Consider the following 20580-nt stretch of genomic DNA (forward strand, 5'->3'; position numbering starts at 1 on the left):
AGTAACAAAGATATGACAGAAAAACAAAGGTTGCCGAAACTTAAAACCTTAAAAACAACCAAAGTATAACACCTTGGTGACCTTGATCTTGGGTATAATGGGCCCAGCCCCTGCACATACTGACTTTAGAAATGGAGAGAAAAGCAAGAAAAGGAAAATAACACTATAGAGTTACAGTTTTTTATTTTCGAGTACATGCTTGTTATGCTATGACAACTAATCTTAGTAGCAGCAGTATAACCATGTAGGCAACATAATTCAGCATATCTCCTTTGGCTGAGCCTGATAAAGCAACTTGGGTTTTTATCCTTCACCTTCTAAAATTTCTTAAAAATAATGGACTGGTCTATCATTCAGTTTGAAGGGGTGTTGCCTGAAAATTTACTGACTGAACAGCTAACAGTGTACACCATGATCAGTCTGCACTGGTCACAAAGGCAGAATCACATGCCGCTAGCAGACAAACAGTTATGTAAACTGTTACTTCTTCTTTGTCTTAGGTTACATAAAAACACTGAAATATAGCCACAAGTGCATTTATTTCAAAAACAAATACCTCAGTTATTCCAATACAATCTATTTTTTATACATGTGTATATTTCTGCCAAGACATGTTATGTTGCAAAGCAATAGGCATAACAAATTGTTTAATGTCATTAAAGCATACTGATCAGTCCTACCATTGGTAATCAGGATTTGTCTGTATCCCAAGTAAGTGAACAGTTTAAATACTGGCACTGAGCATTCGTGAAACTTGGTATCTGCATTTTATATTCTGCTGAATCTCAAACTTTTGTTTTTCTCACCAAAATTATGAATATCTGGCTCCAGAGTTCTGCACAATAAACTTATAATTATCATCGGACTCTCTTCCTCTTTTCAATAATGTCAATGTCATCAAACAAGCCAGAGTCATCTTCAAAATAGTTTGTTTTGTCTATATAATTTCCATCTGCTGCATAATAGCCTAGCTTAGGTGGTGTATTCACAGGGCCTTTAAACGTATATGGGAACAGCGATTCATCACACTGCAATGAAAAAGATAATAATCTACAATGCAAACAATCTCTCGCTAATTAAAATAATACCTTGGCATAAGGTAAAGAGACAAAGGCCTAATTATCTGAGTCACATGCCATAAAACCAAGCAAGGAGAGGAGAATTTGGCCTTACTACATTTGTATGTGTGCCACATGCCATAAAACCAAGCAAGGAGAGAGTTCATTGCCTAACTATCTGAGTCAAGAACCATAAAACCAAGCAAGGAGAGAGTTCATTGCCTAACTATCCGAGTCAAGAACCATAAAACAAAGCATGGAGAGAAGACCATGGTCTAACTATGTGAGTCAAGTACAAGTGACCGAGTATTGCAGTGGCAGTACAGAAGTCCCCTACCAGTGAAAAAACAATTTTACTTGACCTTCAATAGTGACCTTGACCTTTTATGGACAACCATGGGTTATGTGCATGACACATAGTCTCTCATCATGGGGAAGACTTCTGTGTACTACTAAACAAGAGGGCCATGAAGGCCCTGTATCGCTCACCTGACCTATTGACCTAAAGATCATCAAGATAGTTTCATTAAGATATGGTCATAAATGCGGCCTCTAAAGTGTTAACTAGCTTTTCCTTTGATTTGACCCAGTGACCTAGTTTTTGACCCCACATTACCCAGATTCAAACTTGACCTAAAGAGCATCAAGATTAACATTCTGACCAAGTTTCATGAAGATACAGTCATAAATGTGGCCTCTAGTGTTAACAAGCTTTTCCTTTGATTTGACCCGGTGACCTGGGCTCGTATTCATAAAGAATCTTAGAATCAACTCTAAGATATTTCTTATCTTATTTTTTTTAGACTTAGCTAAGAGAAATTTTTAAGTTCTTATTCATAAAGCGACTTAGAGAAATCTTAGCGAAAAAAGTATAAGAAAATGTTTTTCTTAGTTTTATTTCTGTGTCTATATTTAATATGAAATTAGGTGCTACCTATGACGCGGAAAGCCCGTCACAAGTTAAATTAAGCTTAATAAAGTCTATACAGTAAAGATGGAATTCATGAAAAACTGTTAACTGCGGTCATTGGCGTCCATTTCATTTTTACTTTTCTAAGATAATTCTTAAAAGTTAAGATAAGTGGCCACCTGTCTTAAATTTTAAGAGAAAAATCACCTACTTAAGATAATTTCTAAGCCAGATTTCGTTCTTAGAACAATTCTTAGGCAAAAATGTTTCTAAGACACATTTTAAGTCAAAAATGAGAAAAACTTAGAAAATGATGACTTCTAAGATATATTTCTATCTAAGATTCTTTATGAATACGGGCCCTGGTTTTTAACCTCACCTGACCCAGATTTGATCTTGACCTACAGATCATCAAGATTAACATTCTGACCAAGTTTCATTAAGATATGGTCATAAATGTGGCCTCTAGAGAGTTAACTAGCTTTTCCTTTGATTTGACCGTGTGACCTTGTTTTTGACCCTACATGACCCAGATTCAAACTGACTTTGAGATCATCATGAGTAACATTCTAACAAAGATTCATGAAGATACAGTCATAATTGAGGAGAGTTGGTGCCCACAAGATTGTGTCCATGTATATAGCATAGAAACAAAAAACAAAGTCTCAAAAAAAAATTCTGAAAGAACCTAACATGCATCCTGCACAACTACTGTTGTTACTGATCACTTTTGTGAAGTTTCATTAAATCGTGTCAAGGGGATGAGGAGAGTTGGTGTGCACAAAATTGTGTCTACAGACAGATGGACAGACAGACAGACAGACAGACAGACAACCTGAAACCAGTATACCCCACCCCGCTTCCAACTTTGTTGTCGGGGGGTACAATAAAACATAGCAAGGAGAGAAGACCATAGCCTAACTGTCAGAGTCAAAAACCATACAACTAAGCAAGGGGAGGTCAACATGGCCTTACTATCTGAGTCAAGTACAATAAAACTTAGCAAAGAGAAGACCATGGCCTAACTGTCCGAGTTTAAAACCATAAAACTTAGCAAGGGGAGGTCAACATGGCCTAACTATCTGAGTCAAGTACAATAGAACTTGGGAAGGAGAGAAGATCATGGCCTAACTATCTGAGTAAAGTACAATAAAACTTAGCAAAGAGAGGCCAGCATGGCCTAACTATGTGAGTCAAGTACAATAAAACTAAACAAGGGGAGAAGACAAAGGGGAGGAAAATTTAGCTACTGCTTCAAGTAAAGTGGGCATAACAAAAATTTTAACCAAGAAACTTCAAGTTTCAAAGTAAAAAAAACACACATAATTCTAATATGTAACCTAACTACAGAATGAAAGCAGCTGTCTGTCTAGATTGCTGATAGGTGTAACCAAACTACAGAATGGAAGCAGCTGTTTGTCTAAACTGCTGGTAATTGTGACCAAACTACAGAATGAAAGCAGCCAACTGTCTGGACTGCTGGTAAATGTAACCAAACTACAGAATGAAAGCAACCAACTGTCTAGACTGCCGGCAAGTGTAACCAAACTACACAATGAAAGCAGCTGCCTGTTTAGACTGCTGGTAAGTGTAACCAAACTACAGAATGAAAGCAGCTGTCTATCTAGAGTGCTGGTAAGTGTAACCAAACTACAGAATGAAAGCAGCCGACTGTCTAGACTGCTGGTAAGTGTAACCAAACTACAGAATGAAAGCAGCTGCCTGTTAAGAGTGCTGGTAAGTGTAATCAAACTACACAATGAAAGCAGCTGTCTGTCTAGAGTGCTGGTAAGTGTAACCAAACTACACAATGAAAGCAGCTGTCTGTCTAGAGTGCTGGTAAGTGTAACCAAACTACAGAATGAAAGCAGCTGCCTGTTTCGACTGCTGGTAAGTGCAACCAAACTACAGAATGAAAGCAGCTGTCTATCTAGACTGCTGGAAGTGTAACCAAACTACAGAATGAAAGCAGCTGCCTGTTTAGAGTGCTGGTATTAAAGTGTAACCAAACTACACAATGAAAGCAGCCGTCTGTCTAGAGTGCTGGTAAGTGTAACCAAACTACAGAATGAAAGCAGCCGTCTGTCTAGAGTGCTGGTAAGTGTAACCAAACTACAGAATGAAAGCAGCTGTCTATCTAGACTGCTGGTAAGTATAACCAAACTACAGAATGAAAGCAGCTGCCTGTTTAGAGTGCTGGTATTAAAGTGTAACCAAACTACACAATGAAAGCAGCCGTCTGTCTAGAGTGCTGGTAAGTGTAACCAAACTACAGAATGAAAGCAGCCGTCTGTCTAGAGTGCTGGTAAGTGTAACCAAACTACACAATGAAAGCAGCTGTCTGTCTAAAGTGCTGGTAAGAGTAACCAAACTACAGAATGAAAGCAGCTGTCTGTCTAGAGTGCTGGTAAGTGTAACCAAACTACACAATGAAAGCAGCTGTATGTTTAGAGTGCTGGTAAGTGTAACCAAACTACAGAATGAAAGCAGCTGTCTGTCTAGACTGCTGGTAAGTGTAACCAAACTACAGAATGAAAGCTAGAGTGCTGGTAAGTGTAACCAAACTACAGAATGAAAGCAGCTGCCTGTCTAGAGTGCTGGTAAGTGTAACCAAACTACAGAATGAAAGCAGCTGCCTGTCTAGAGTGCTGGTAAGTGTAACCAAACTACAGAATGAAAGCAGCTGTCTATCTAGACTGCTGGTAAGTGTAACCTACCTACAGAATGAGAGCAGCTGTATGTATAGACTGCTGGTAAGTGCATCTAAACTACAGAATGAAAGCAGCAGCCTGTCTAAACTGCTGGAGTGACCAAAGTACAGAATGAAAGCAGCTACCTGTTTAGAGTGCTGGTAAGTGTAACCAAACTACAGAATGAAAGCAGCTGTCTATCTAGACTGCTGGTAAGTGTAACCAACCTACAGAATGAGAGCAGCTGTCTGTATAGACTGCTGGTAAGTGTATCTAAACTACAGAATGAAAGCAGCAGCCTGTCTAAACTGCTGGAGTGACCAAAGTACAGAATGAAAGCAGCTACCTGTCTAGACTGATGTTAAGTGTGACCAAACTACAGAATGAAAGCAGATGCCTGTCTCCACTGCTGGTAAGTGTAACCAAACTACAGAATGAAAGCAGGTCTCTGTCTAGACTGCTGCTAAGTGTGACCAAACTACAGAATGAAAGCAGCTGCCTGTATAGACTAGTGGTAAATACATCCAAACTACTGAACAAAAACAGCTGCTGTCTGTCTAGACAGCTGGGAATGTAACCAAACTACACAGTGAAAGCAGCTGCCTGTCTACACTGCTGGTAAGTGTGGCCAAACTATAGAATGGAAGCAGCTGCCTGTCTAAGACTGCTGTTGTAGCTTTTCTACTAAGGAAAAATAGTCAAATAGTTTGTTCATTTAAAAACAACTGCTGGGTCAAAATTTCAACCTACCCTTATTGCTGCTTGATACAGTTCCTCAGACTCTTCTTTTAGTTTTTCTAGAGCCTTTTCTTGAGCGGCTCTCATTCTAGCACATGCACTCTGCTCAGCCTGATGTTGTTTCATCTTGTACCGTGACCAATCCTTTTCAAGTAAAACCTGAGACTCAAGCTCTTCAGATGTATAAACCATTTTCTCACGCTGTCTAGTTCTATAAAAAAGAAGAATGAAAATTATCTTACATTCAAGAATGACAATTTTGTTTAAATATAACTGAAAACAAAAGCACCACCGTGAGGGTGCAGATGCTCATCTGATTTTTTGTTTCTGTATATTGTCCTACCATGATTTTCTAAGTCCAATAAGGGCCATAATTTTTGCAAAAAGCAATATAGAGTTAAGGTACTTGTTGTTCAGAGTTAGCTTTTAACGGCAAATAACTGCTTCAAGTTTTAAAGCAATAGCTTTGAGTTTAAAGAGAAAAGTTGACCTAAACATAAAATTTAACCGAGAGATCTGATATTTCTCTAAGTCCAAAAGCGGCCATAATTCTTGAAAGAAGCAGGATGGAGTTATGTTTCTTACTGTACAGAGTCCGCTTTGGATGGTGAACAAGTGTTGCAAGTTTAAAGCAATAGCTTTGATAGTTTAGAAGAAAAGCTGACGCAAACATAAAACTTAACCAAGAAATCTTATTTTCTAAGTCCAAAAGGGGTCATAATTCTTGCAAAAAGCAGGATGGAATTATGTTTCTTGTTGTACAGAGTCAGCTTATGATGGTGAACAAGTGTTGCAAATTTCAAAGCAATAGCTTTGATAGTTAAGGAGAAAAATTGTCCTAAACATAAAACTTAACCAAGAAATCCGATATTTTCTAAGTCCAAAAGGGGCCATAATTCTTGCAAAAAGCAGGATGGAGCTATGTTTCTTGTTGTACAGAGTCAGCTATTGATGGTGAACAAGTGTTGCAAGTTTTAAAGCAATAGCTTTGATAGTTTAGGAGAAAAGCTGACCTAAACATAAAACTTAAACCAGGCAACGCTGACGCCGACCAAGTGATGACAATAACTCATTTTTTTTTTCAAAAAATCAGATGAGCTAAAAATCACTGACACTGCAGAATGATTTGTTTGTATACTTTGAAGGTTCGCAGTAAAAATAGTTTTCATAAAACGCAGCACAAGTTCCTGAAACCCAATGTCAATGACAAAGTTTTTTGCTGGACCCTCATACCTCATCTTGAACACCTTGTGCTAAGGTGAGCTATATAAATACATTTTGCTGTGAACCAACAAAATAACATTTCAGTTTATATAACGTTACAACTTATTTCAGTTAAGAGTTTCCTGTACTTCTAACTACTACTTGTGCTGTGACTGCAAATTATGAAGACAAATCCAGCTCTTCCTGTCTTAATACTTACCCCGCTCGGACATCTCTTTTCAAAGGAACAGAAACTTCATTCTCGTCAATGGGCTTAAGGATACGCTCACTTCGTCTCTCATGCTTTACTAAAGCCCTGTCAAGCTTTTTCTTCTTTCTCTGTATCAACTGTGGACTGAGACTGGTCTTCACCTTCCTTGAAATAAACAATATACACACATCTAATCATATTTACTAACTAGAGCTATCACTATATGTAAACAAGCAAATTCGATGAATTGGTATCCCCCACCGAAAGGGTTTGTGGTGAGTAATGGCAAAAAATTATATTCGGCAAAAAGTTAAGTATGTTACTAACTTAACTAAGAAGCAAATAATTTCATTTAATTTAGACAAAATCAATTTAACAGAAAATGAATGTTTTAAGTGTACATAATAAATGTATGTTACGTTGATCCTGACTAATGAAATTATTTTGAATGGAATATGTTTACTGTAATAAGCTTAGCTTTTAGAATTAAATGGAGTTATTTGAAATGTGAGCTTGAAGTGTAACTAAAAACGAAATATTGTCTTCGAGTAGTTTGGCACCAAGTGTTGCTATTTAACATGAACATTTGAACTTAAAAGAACAGATAACATTTTTTAAAAGAAGGAATGGAAAATTCTTTTTTTGGGGGGAGGTGACTTCACATTTTTATAATAAATGTTCATGGAAAAGAATGAAAGAAGTTTAATGAAATTCTGCCAATTGGTTGGTTTGTTATATGTACAAATCTGTGGATTTTTAACCAATTAAAGGGCAATAACTCTGAAGTTAGTAAAGAAATATGGACAAAATTGTGTGTGCTCACCCACATTATGGTTATCTAAATTCAATTTAAGTTTCATAGTTCTAGGTCAAATATAATATTATCACAAGTTATGAAGCAGAAATTGCCATATTTATAGTACCCTATATAGTTAACACAAGAAACTTCTAAGGGCCATAACTCAGGTGTTACTTGGGCAATCTGACTGAAACTTAAGGGGCCGCATAACCTCATAGTGGTAAACATGTATATTAAGTTTTATTTAAATATTCCCAACCACTTCCTAGATATGGGTCCGGACAGACAACGCCAAAACTATATCCCTCCGACTTTGTCGGGGGATAATAATACCCCCAATACAACTGTCTTCTGGCAGTTTCTCATTCATAGAAGGTTCCAGCACTTTCATGTATCACCAAGAAAAAAAAATCTGGGAAAGTCTAGAATAACCCAATTTTAAAATAATGTAAACACCCAGTTTATGGAACCTTCTAGAAAACCACCATCTTTTAATAACTTAAATGACATACTTGATGTCTCAAAAACTAGGACAGACTTCATCAGTAAACAATGGGTCATCAATGTAAAATATAATATTCTGAATATTATAAAGAAGCATTTCATTTGAAAGTTGTGGGTCATTTTGTGGCTATATATATGTAAAGAATTTCAAATAAATACTGGTAAAATCACCGTGGGCAGACCACATGGACGCTATATGTGCAGCCGCCAAGTACTTTTGGTTTTATTTGAACTGGACTGAAACAAAGGAGTTGGGTAGGTAAGAAAGTGTGACTGACCAATGGACAGTTCAAACTCTAGATTATATGCCTCCAAGGTTTTCAACACTGGTGGCATACAAAACTTAACACCAGACAAATGGCGCAGCATGATCAAAATAGCTCACACCAACTGTATATTACTGTGTACTAGGCCATATGTATAAAGTTTCTTCAGGATCCATTTAAAATTGTGCAATATCAATATAAATATACCAAGCAACTTATTATTCAAATTTACAGTAATTTCAAATGCTGTGTCAAGTATAATCTGTTACAGAACTCTTCCTTGACCAATAATGAAGAAAGGCAGTGTTTAAAATTGATTGATACTTACTGTGCTTGGCTTGTTGTATGGAAATATAATGGAGAAACTGTATGCAAACCACATCTGCTGGAAATTTCACTCACTTGAAGTCTGAAATGAAAACATGCGACTTTGGTGGTGGGTGGGGGTAAGAAGTAAGTCCAACATCAACAGAAATATCAGCGCATTCATAAAATATACAACATGCAGGCAATTTGCCGAAACATTTATCAGTAGCTACTGAACCATCTGGGTGAAATGATAGAAGTATGGAGATTGATATATCCTGTATTTCTTGATTAAGTTGAAATATTAGCTCTATCTCACGCGACAGGTCCCGCCACAAAAAATTTAAATATTGGCAGTAATTTTCAGAGTAAAAAGATAATCGTATCTCAGTTCATAAATGTTTATTTTATCATTTTGAGCAATCTTTTGTTCATAGAACAAGAAAAAAATGTCTCTTTATGTCTGGCCGAAACAACTCACATGGCTCCTGATTGGCTGAAAATGTATAGGGTATTCCATAATAATTGTGTATATGTCATAGTCCAAACTGGAATCTAGGCAGATTCGGAATCTGCCTAGACCAAACTAGAATTCTAGTTTGGCCTAGACCAAACTAGAATTCCAGTTTGGTTTAGGTTGATTCCAGATCTGCCTAGACCAAACTAGAATTCTAGTTAGGCTAGACCAATTCCGGATCTGCCTAGGCCAAACTGGAATCTTCTTGAAGATAGATAATTATCCATAAGTTCACTGAATTTTTCTTTTTGTTTTGACATTCTGTAGCCAGTAAGACTCTCAAACTTGTATTACATCATAAATTGAACATAAAATTTATGCAATGATATGTGAGCTTGAAAGTATACATGGGCAATATATGTGGTTACATCTTTGTTTATTTTTAACGCCTTAATTGGTAATTATTTACTTTACTTAACCAATTAAGGCATTTATATTTATCTTTTGTTCTTACTGGTATTCTTCAATGCTTTAATGCAAAAAATATAAACCAGAATATCGATTTTCATCTATTACAAATAATTTTTTAAGTTCATAACAAATATTCCAGTTTGGCCTAGGCAGATCTGGAATCGCTCTAGCCAAACTAGAATTCTAGTTTGGTCTAGGCAGATCCGGAATTGGTGTAGACCAAATAGGAAATTCTAGTTTCGCCTAGACCAAACTGGAATTCTAGTTTGGTCTAGGCAGATTCCGGATCTGCCTAGATTCCAGTTTGGACTACAACATATTATGTAAAGTGACCTCTCATTGGTGTAAAATGTGTTGGATGCATTTCGAGGGCTGAGCGCGAAACTATTGTAACTGTATAAGAATAAAGAACAAGATACAATAGTTTCGCGCTCAGCCCACGATTTGAGAACTACTCTAATCCATGATTGATTATATGGAATGATGCATTATGACTGAAAAATATGCAACGGTAGGTCTTTAAATTATGCCAGTTACACACACATCAAATCTTAAAGTCCTAGGTCAGAGAAAGTGAGTTTTCAGCATAAGTTGAAAACCCTAACAGTGACCTTAATCATGACAGGTGTACAGACTGTGTCAAGATTATATGGTTTGAGCATCTATAATAAAGACAGTAGACGGGCCCTATCTCAAGGTACTAGCTGACAAACGAAAATTCATCAACCCACTAAAGGGCCATATAAGAAAATTTCATTCTTATATTTGACCTCTAAGTGTGGCCTTGACCTCAGACCTTGGGACCTGGTTCTTGCACATGACACTCAGTCTCATGGTGGTGAACATTTGTGCCAAGTTACATCAAAATCCCTACATGCATGAAGAAGTAATGCTCCGGACAAATTCTGTCATTCTTGTACCTGACCTTTGACCTCTAAGTGTTACCTTGACCTTGGACTTAGGGACCTTGTTCTTGCGCATGACACTCCGTCTCATGATGGTGAATAATTGTGCCAAGTTACATCAAAATCCCACCATGCATGGAAGAAGAAATGCTCTGGACAAAGTTGTCATTCTTGTATCTGACGTTTAACCTCTTAAGTCACATAGTGTGACCTTGACCTTAGACCTAGGGACAAGGTTCTTGCGCATCACACTCTGTCTCAAGATGGTGAACAATTGTGCCAAGTTACATCAAAATCCCTCTATGCATGAAGAAGAAATGCTCCAGACAAAGTCATTCTTGAATTTGACCTCTGGCCTATGTGACCTTGACCTTAGACCTGGATCTTGCGAATGACACTCCATCTCATGGTGGTGAACATTGGTGCCAAGTTACATCAAAATCTCTCAATGCCTGAAGAAGAAATGCTCCGGACAAAGTCATTCTTATATCTGACTTTTGGCCTCTAAGTGTGTTCTTGACCTTAGACCTAGGGACCTGGTTCTTGCACATGACACTCTGTTTCATGGTGGTGAACATTTGTGCTAAGTTACATCAAAATCCCTCTATGCATGAAAAAGAAATACTCAGGACAAAGGCATTCTTGAATTTGACCTTTGACTTTAGACCTAGGGACCTGGCCCTGTGTTCACAAAACCTTTTCAGTCTCAGCTGAGTTTGATAATGAATCTTTATATGTCATTTGTATCTAAATAGCATATTTAAAACTGAATTTCCAAAAGTTATTAACTATTTTCAAATGGCGTTTTAGTATTGATGGTCAGTCTCAGTTGGAATTTATTTTACCTTGAAGTTTTCGTAAAACTGATATTAAAATTTCAAACTCAAACTCAGCTGAGATCGAAAAATGTTTTGTGAACAAGGGGCCTGCTTCTTACGCATGACACTCGGTCTCATGATGATGAACAATTGTGCCAAGTAACATAAAATCCCTCCATGCATAAAGAAGAAATGCTCCAGACAAAGTTTGTGGACGCCACCTTCCCTTCCCCCCAAGGATACCAAATATCAAAAGCCTAGGCCTTGCAGTTTCAGACAAGAAGATTTTTTAAAGTTTTTTCCTCTACAAGTCTATGTAAAACTTGGGACCCCCGGGGCAGGGCCTCTTTTCACTCCAGGGTAATAATTTGAACAATCTTGATAGAGGACCATAATGCACTGCTACATGCCAAATATCAAAGGCACAGATCTTGTGGTTTCAGAGGAGAAGACTTTTAAAGTTTTTTTTCCTATATAACATTTGGACCCCGGGGTGGGGCCTCTTTTCACCCTAGGGGCATAATTTGAACAAACTTCATCAGAGATCATCCTACAAGGCGATTTGAGCGATATCGTCGCTTTAAAGTCGGCCACTTCCCCTAATTATCGCCTCCGGGCGAAATCCGAATCGCCGAGTTTTCAGCGAGTTATTATCTGTTTACTTAAAATTGTAAAACTTGATGCATATTGTAGATTAAATTATCGATTAATCCGGTCAACCCTGCCTTCTCGCCTGTCAAACTTCAGCCAATCGTAGTGTTAATATCCCACAGTGTCAATCAATAATATTGTAAGCCGCCGCCATTTTGAAAATTTTCAATCGGCGTGTAAAAAGCCGATAAACTTAACGACAGCATGATCTTATGCAACAGTTGTATATTATTCTTTCATTTTATTAAAGATTACTTAAAAAATTATTTCAATTACCATGATGACGGTCAATTTCTGTAAATGAATTGCTCAGGTACTGTGGATAAAAAATGATTTCGCGGACGTCAGAACTGCCGTATAAAATATTGTAAAAAGATCGCCATTATCTACGAGTTTGGTATTATTTTCGAAAATATCAATAAATAAATTAATTAAATGTATAAATCTGAACAAGTTGATGCAAAAATCAGGCATTATAAAAGCACGAGAATCGAAACATGAATGAAAATTTTCACAGGGTTTTGATCGTGCACCTGTTAAATTTACGAGTTTCGGACATGTAAATTTCGGATAAAAATTTAAAGGCGACTTTTTCATAGCTAAGTGTATACTTTATTTAGAAATTCATGAAAATGATAATGCAAGAATCAATTTCCTTAAATAATTACTGTTTATAAGTTACAGCTAGAGCCATAGAAAGTGGATATATATAGGCAGGAAACTGAATGCTACGCCTATTCTTCTCCTTAAATTCCTCAACTTCTCCCTAAATTCTGTGGAAGGAGAAGTCACTTCTCCCTAAAATTTTGACCTAGGATGATCCCTGTTCATAGAAGACCATTAGATGATGTTACATGCCGAATATTGAGGCTCTAGGCTTTGTGGTTTTGGACAAGAAGATTTTCAAAGGTTTCCTTATAATGCTATATAAGCCAATGTAAAACATGTGACTCCCAGGGCGGGGCCATATTTGACCCTGGAGGATAATTCGAACAATCTTGGTAGAGGACCACTAGATGATGCTACATGCCAATTATCAAAGCCCTATGACCTGTGGTTTTGGACAAGAAGATTTTTAAAGTTTTTCCTTTCGGTTGCCAGAGTTCTGTATGGAATTCAATTCTTTGAACAATTTTTAAAGAAGACCATCCAAGGAACATCCTTGTGAAGTTTCATCAAAATTGGCCTGGTGGTTTAGGAGATGTTGTTTAAAGGAAAGTGATGAATGGACGTTGAGCGATCACAATAGCTCACCCTGAGCCTTTGGCTCAAGTGAGCTAAAAATGCAAGTAGGAATTCATGGCACTCCAGGGCTTGAGCTAGGGAACGACTTGAGCGAAATAGTCGCTTTGTAGCTCCCCACTACGCTCTAATCTAACATCAAAGCGAAATTGAAGTCGCCCGATTTTTTCATCCACACTCTCCACACTCCTCCAGTTATCCGCTATCGGCCTGTTGACACTTGACTGGAATACACGATAGCATAATTTAAGCTCCGCCTACTTCAGATTACGGAGAAGTGCGAAGGTGACTCGTATATTATCGCGATCAAGTTCGAAAATCGACAAATCCATTGCTCAAAACTCTTCTGGGGTAGTTATTTTACTGATAATCATGTGACCACTTGTAGACGCTTGTCGCTTTATAGAAATGTAATTATCAGATATCTAATTATTAAGTAGACGATATTTGTTTTCGTTTTGGTCATTGATTTGCAATTGTGAAAATGGAGTTCTTTGGGCGAAATAAGCCCACAGAGACCAAAAGTGCTATTGACACCACGGGCAGCGACCTGAAATAACCTAAAACTTCCAAGTCCTGCCAAAAATCCAAAGAATCATCGAGTACTTTGGCTCCTTCTTCCGAAACAAAAAAGTCCTGGCCTGTTCAGACCGTGAAAAAGAGGGAAACGGAGCTGAACATTAAACTTTTATATGAAACCAAACAACAACAAAACAACTTGTTCTGGCTACCATACCTTAACTGACGCTATTTTTATATTCTGATGGCCGCGTCCATTCAGAGATCCACAACCACATATAACATCTCTGAAGCTGACAGAACAACTTAATAAATTTAGCACATAGACAACTTTTAAATAATTGCTAGTGGAACCCACCATTTTGCTAGGGAAAAATGGCACTAGCAAAAAATTGCTAGATCTAGTGGGAAAAAAGTTAAATTTTATCCCTGATTTTTTGCAGTTTTTTTTAAAGTTCTTGGATGGTTCTTTCGTCCTGAGTAGGTGGCATCAAAAGTTTAAATATTAGGAAAGGCCCATGACCGGAAACATTACAATAAGGCAGCCTATGGAAGTCGAGTTAGTTTCCTCTCACCTAACTTACTGCTAATCATTCCTCGCGGAAACATATAACAAATTACTGTCCTGGCACATCAACAGAAGCACTGAACATAAACAAGTAAAATAAAACCTAAAGAATTATTCGCAACATTACAGGATATATGAATCCGAAGTTATTCTACAAAAAACACAAGTTACCTAAGTAAATATCCCCTCAGTGTCGCCAAGGTCGCCATTGCTTTTTAAAAAATCATTTTGAACGAAATATTTTAATTGTATTGCTAATGCCCATATGGGCCAGTTTGTACAATAAAACTTGAAACTTGGTCAAAGAAGACCTTAATAATATAGTTTATTTTCTAAGACTATCAAGGATCTATTTATTCATTCTTACAATCAGTAATAAATTATTTATTTAACAATAATAATCTGTAAAAGCTATACCATACTCTACGGCGTTCCTTGTATGAACACTACAGCACATAGGCGTACCAGACAATTTTGTCCGTTCAAACTTATTTTGAAGAATAAAGGTGGTCATTGTGTTTTACGCATTGTCTTTTTATGACATTTTCTCACTTTTCATATCTTCTGTAAGAGATTTTGTTAAGCAACAAGAGGGTACATTTCATAAAAAGAATAGCTAGATCTCTATAGAAATGTAAGTTTTATTGTCATTCATAAAATTTTGTAATAACCCCAATCAAAGTTAACGTCTTTTTAAACCCCAATAAAAGTTAACGTCTTTTTAAAACGCAACGTTTTTCTGTTGATTTTAACTGAAATTTTCTATTTAAAATTTCCATTTGACAGATTAAAGGATATTCCAAGTACTAAAACCAAAGAGCTATAAAAATAAACTAATGTACTTTATACTTCTTTGCTAAAACCAATAGATTAGTGCTAAACTATTTAAAGCGTAGTAATTCCTTTAACCAAAAGCTGGAACGACTAATACGTATTAGATCTTCCTGCCAAAACCAAGATAGACAAAAGGAATGTACTAATTATTTTACATACTTGCACTTCTAAACATGTAATTTTCAGTGTAGATATTTTATAAATGATATAAAGTCGTTTCTGTTTTCCTGTTATTCTCGATGTAAAATATGTTTATCAAATTCATACGTCTGCTAAAAGCTCTATCTAACTAGGTTACAAAATTCATACTAGTATTTTAAACAATACCTCTAGTTAAAATCTATCACCTGTCAAGTTTTCAGTAAATATTTAATAAGAGTTAATGATAAATCGTACATGTGCTGCAAAGCTATTGTGTGATCGAAATCAGATTTAAAATCATGAGAAAAGTGGAGGTCATATATCTTTCAAGATATGTTTAAATATCGCCTACAGAATAACATCAAAACTAAAATGCCGAATTCCTGTACTACCCATTCAAAATCAGATACAGGACCCTGTTGTTACAAAATCTAGTTGTTGTCGAGAATAAAATTTATATAAATGAAACTGATTATGTTGTTGTTGTATGTCCCGCTATCAGCAACATTGCCAAGGCCATTAACCTTCCTTTTCGTCATGTTTTAAACATTTTATTTGATAGCTTCTGCTGATAGTTTTATGATTAAATTACCTACACGCTGTCTATGTCCTTGGAATGGATTAAGCAAAAATTGGAGTTTGATAGATAGATGCAATAATATGGAGTTCGAGAACATATATGCCTTGTCCCCAGCCTCTTTCAAATTTGGGCCACCACGAATGGATGTGCAGGGATAGATTATGGGGCTTCGGATACTCCTCCTACAAAACAAATGAGTCGTCGAACAATTTTGACGTATATTCTGGGATGTACTGAACTTCACACAAAACTTATAACTAGACTCCGCATACAATTGGCTGTATAAACATTTAGAAAATCAAAATTTAAAACATTCACTCTCTTTTTTCGTTTATACACCCTATTTATTCATTTTCTGATACAGTCGATATTTCTAGAAAACGAATTATGTCGCATAGAAACGCCACGGAGTTTTGCGATGTTGTTCAATATGAGAAACCATGTAAAATTGGTTAGATTTTAGACTGTCATTACTAATATCACATTGATTCAGCCGCCCCCTTGGAAAACGTGCTTCCTAACATATTTATAATGAGAGAATTCCTAATGTTCTTAAAAATGCATTTTAAATACCGTCCGCAATATACAATGCACACCAATGAGGTTCGTATGATTTGTGAATGGAATAACGTCAATAATTTATTCTTAATTCGTCTACTATACTTCTGCAGGCAGACCTATCTTTTCATATTAACCGTAAAACGCAATACCTGATATTTTTGCAGCTTCAGTATAAAATAATCGCGAGCATTGCTCAATACAATAAGCAATACAATTAACCAAAACATAAAACTCTCCCATCCTTATAGATCTCATAAATCCATATTTCATCAACAAACCTTTTTACTCATGTGTTCATACCCACATGTTAGCTGTCAGTTTGGAAGATATTCCATAGTGTTGACATGTCAGACAAAAATCTTTCTTAGAAGATATATGGCCCCTACTTTTCTCTGTGTTGTGTTTCATTTATTTATTTATTGGTGGTGGTTTATAGGTCATTTGAGAACATAAGGCTCGGTATTTTTCTCTGCACATATCTGTCTCGGCCTACCGGCCTTGACGATATGTGCAGAGAAAAATACCCTCGATGTACCTCTAGCTCTGATATATCCTGGTAACACACTCTCACACATACTATAACTATTACTTATCAGTACACGGTAAACAGCTAGCTACACTGTGTATTCATATAAACTACCCCGATTGATTTTACCTGAGGTATCTCACGGGGATGAAATCGCTTACTGATTTAAATTAAGACGCTGCGCTAATTATTGAGGCACCGCGCGGGATATTTAAGCGCTGAGGGAAGCTATATTTCGTGTTTTAAGCGCCGCGGTAGCGCGTATGCGGCTGGGGAAGGGCCTGCGCGTAATTGCTAAACGGCAATTTTCATGGGAGCAATTTCAGAGGGTGATGGTTTTTTTTTTTTTTTTTTTTTTTTTTTTCTCTCAGAACAGATTATTTTTCTTATATGTAACATAACATCTCAATTTTTTTTTTATATTTTTGGTAAGAAGACATGTTATACTAAATGACTATATATGGTTGTGGACCTACTTTGCGATGTATTGCTTTATGGCTGTGTTTGGGGTGCCCTTTGCTTCCTGGAAATCTTACCCTTACCTTTAATCTTTCATACCACTGAAATGCTCTGAAGTACTGAAAATGAGGTCTCAAGTTCATTGTTTATATGGAATAAAGAAGGAACAGAATTTGTATAGTATAACCTAGAATATAACAAATTTCACATGTTTGGTCGTCATTTGAACAACATTTCGCACCTTTGTGTCGTTTTATATCAACACTGGTAATTTCTAGAAATATCGACTGTTTCATCGAACGGCTGAATGTTGCGGGTAGTCCGAAATACCAGCCATTTCAAGCGAACATGGAAAATACAAGGAGATGCGTTAACATTGTGCTCCAAATCCGTTATTCTTACGGCTCGACGAATAGCGGTTAAATACGTTCGACTTGGAGGGCATGCGTTTTTCCTAGCCAATGTGGTCAACATGTCAGGCTCCAATTTTGCCATAATTTGATAACTTTAATCAAAAATTGATCACATAATATTATGTAGACCAGCCCTATCATCTAAAAATTACAAAAGTGATATGCTCAACAACTTTTCTAACTCCACACCTTTTTGATATTTATCTCAATGTTGACAGATTTGAATTCAATTTGAGACAATGATTAATGATATCATTTCCATTAAAACATAGCAGCCATAACAGTATCGAAAGTAAAGCGGTTGCAGTAAGGTGAAATAGAAAAAGTGGACTTTCTATGACGAAAACGAAAATTTTGCAGACCCAGTTTGATTTAGTCTGTTCGTGGACGGTATTTAATCAATAGTCACATAATTAAAAAATCCCAAATGACAGCAGTACAACTTGAACTTATCGAATTGATTAATAGAAATATTGCCTAAACCATTTTGTTAGGAAGCGAACCTTCCCGATTGATTAGTTTTATGTGTGTTAACTTGTACTTCAGTAATCACTAGTGCCATTGTGATGACCTGAATCAGTGCAATTACTCGATTTTGCCCTTTCGTAATGTTAAGCCATTTTTCGAAGCAACGTTTAATTATTCTTTTTGTATCTCAGCTGGCATATTTCATGAGACACTTTTTCGGCGACGCCGTCTAAACTCGTTTTCGTTACCTATGCCACGTGACTTCAGTTTGCAAATCAAACTACTTGATAACGCATTATAGATAATTTATCAAAATGGAAGATTTATGCAACACTCTGCCTGATTGGACGAGAGTGTCAATTTCTTTCACTCTGTTGATTGTGCTACGCTGAGTGAAATGTAGACAAAGCGTTTATCCTAAACGACGCTGTTCACAGTTTTAAAGCAAACTTTGGCTCAGTATATTTAGCAAGAATATTGATATATCTCAAAATGATAAGTAAGTTTAATAAATATGATAAAAACCTGTTCAAATACCAACATATATCAAATTAAAGAAAGAGATGAATACGGTCTGCGTATCACATGAATAAGGGTGTGATAAGAGTCTTTTATGTAGAAGTGCTTTTTAAAAGATTTTCCTTGTTACACTGTCGTCTGTATATGAACAGGTTTCTTGTTTTTGTGACTTATTCAGATGGCATATTAAAATGAGTACTTGTTTGTTTTGATATATTTGTTATAAATTATTTAACTGATTTATTATATATAAATATTTTTCTTTAGTATGGTATGCAAATATTGAACTCAGTTGAAATCTGTTTCATTATATATATGCTATATAATGACTGAATCTCATCACACTGAAATGAAGGTACGCTGCATACAGTTTATCTATGTGATATGACTACGGTCAAACTTTGCTTATGAAACAGAAATATTGAAATAATTACAATTGTATGTTTTGCTTGACATTCACTTTTTAATAGGTGTGACGTCATTGTCCAAAGATTCATGAATAGCGAATATGCATTTGTTAAAGCGGGATCAGTTGGCCTATTTTAGAAATAAATAAAAATAATAAATAAAAAAATCCTTTAATTGATTTTTTCTCATGTATTCTAATCAAACTTGATTTGTAGCATCTTTATTAGGCCCGCAGCCAACTTTGTTCAGCTGGGACATTTGACCCCTTTTAGGGACTGCTAGAGCTAAAACTAGAAATGCCTTTATACAGCGTCTCATGAACAGCTTGGTGGATCTTTGTCATACTTGGTCTGGAGCATCATTATAAGGTCCTCTTCCAAATTTATTTATATAGGAACTTGGGCCCTATTAGGGACCACTATAGCTAAAAGTAGATATGCCTTTCTTCGCATTAGCCACTAAAATGTAATGGATATTTATCAAACTCGATGTGTAACAATATCGTAAGGTCTCCTGCTATTTTGTTACAAATGGGAATAGGGACCAATTTAGATAAAAATATAAACACGTTTAATGACCTCTTCTCATGAACCGCTTCATGAATCTTCATCAAACTACTGCTGTAATTATTCGTCTAAGGATAAACAAAACAAAATTGCAACCCTACGAAACCTTTGCGAAAAATTAAAAGAGAACCATTTAAATTGTTAAAGTGCGGTGTTTAGTTTTGCAATTTGAAAAATGTTAGATGAAAGATGAATGTTAGATGAAAAATTCATAAACTTCTTTCCTTATTACAATTCGCCGACCATCATTTTTAAAGATATTTCTTGTTTGAAATGGATTGAAATATATACACACGCTGTTGATCGGGATGATCTTACGTATAATGCACAAGTTCTAAACATCTGTTTTGCTTGATCCAACGTTATACGATATCAATTGGCTATATAACTACGTTTTTAAACTTGCAACAAGCGTGAACGGAAAAGTATTAAGGTAATGAATTGTGAAAACCATTTGCAGGTCCGTGCTTTATGGCCTTATAGGTAGATATGCTAACGGATACACTACACAAACCTGTATGACTAATCTGATGTTCATTTGATAAAAATATTCGATATATATTTACTTATGTTTTTTAATAATAATTGCATTTATGTAAAGCAAACATCATAAACTTCATAAAGAGCTGCCTTTGTGTTTGAGAGTATTTTTTTTTTAAAAAATGTCCTGCTGCTTTTAGTAAGTGTTGTAATATTTAAGCAGAGGTTGGTAGAAGGGTGCTGGGTACGGGTACTCTCCTTGAAATTTTTGATTTTTAAGAACGCTAAATCCTGAATTCTAGAGCATCT

The 20580-nt window shown here is 36.2% G+C and overlaps 1 protein-coding gene across 1 annotated transcript; it reads right to left on the reverse strand.

The window, feature by feature from the left end:
• Positions 1 to 166: 166 nt before the first annotated feature.
• On the reverse strand, positions 167 to 14629 carry LOC123559650 (39S ribosomal protein L40, mitochondrial-like). Its single transcript, XM_045351630.2, has 5 exons — positions 14488 to 14629; positions 8708 to 8788; positions 6820 to 6975; positions 5409 to 5607; positions 167 to 1028 (listed from the first exon to the last, which is right to left on the reverse strand). Exons 1-5 carry the CDS (start codon positions 14523 to 14525, stop codon positions 858 to 860), a joined length of 645 nt encoding a protein of 214 aa, XP_045207565.2. The 5' UTR covers positions 14526 to 14629; the 3' UTR covers positions 167 to 857.
• Between the last annotated feature and the right edge of the window lie 5951 nt (positions 14630 to 20580).

Source organism: Mercenaria mercenaria, chromosome 10 (assembly GCF_021730395.1).
Source record: "Mercenaria mercenaria strain notata chromosome 10, MADL_Memer_1, whole genome shotgun sequence".
Classification (NCBI taxonomy): domain Eukaryota; kingdom Metazoa; phylum Mollusca; class Bivalvia; order Venerida; family Veneridae; genus Mercenaria; species Mercenaria mercenaria.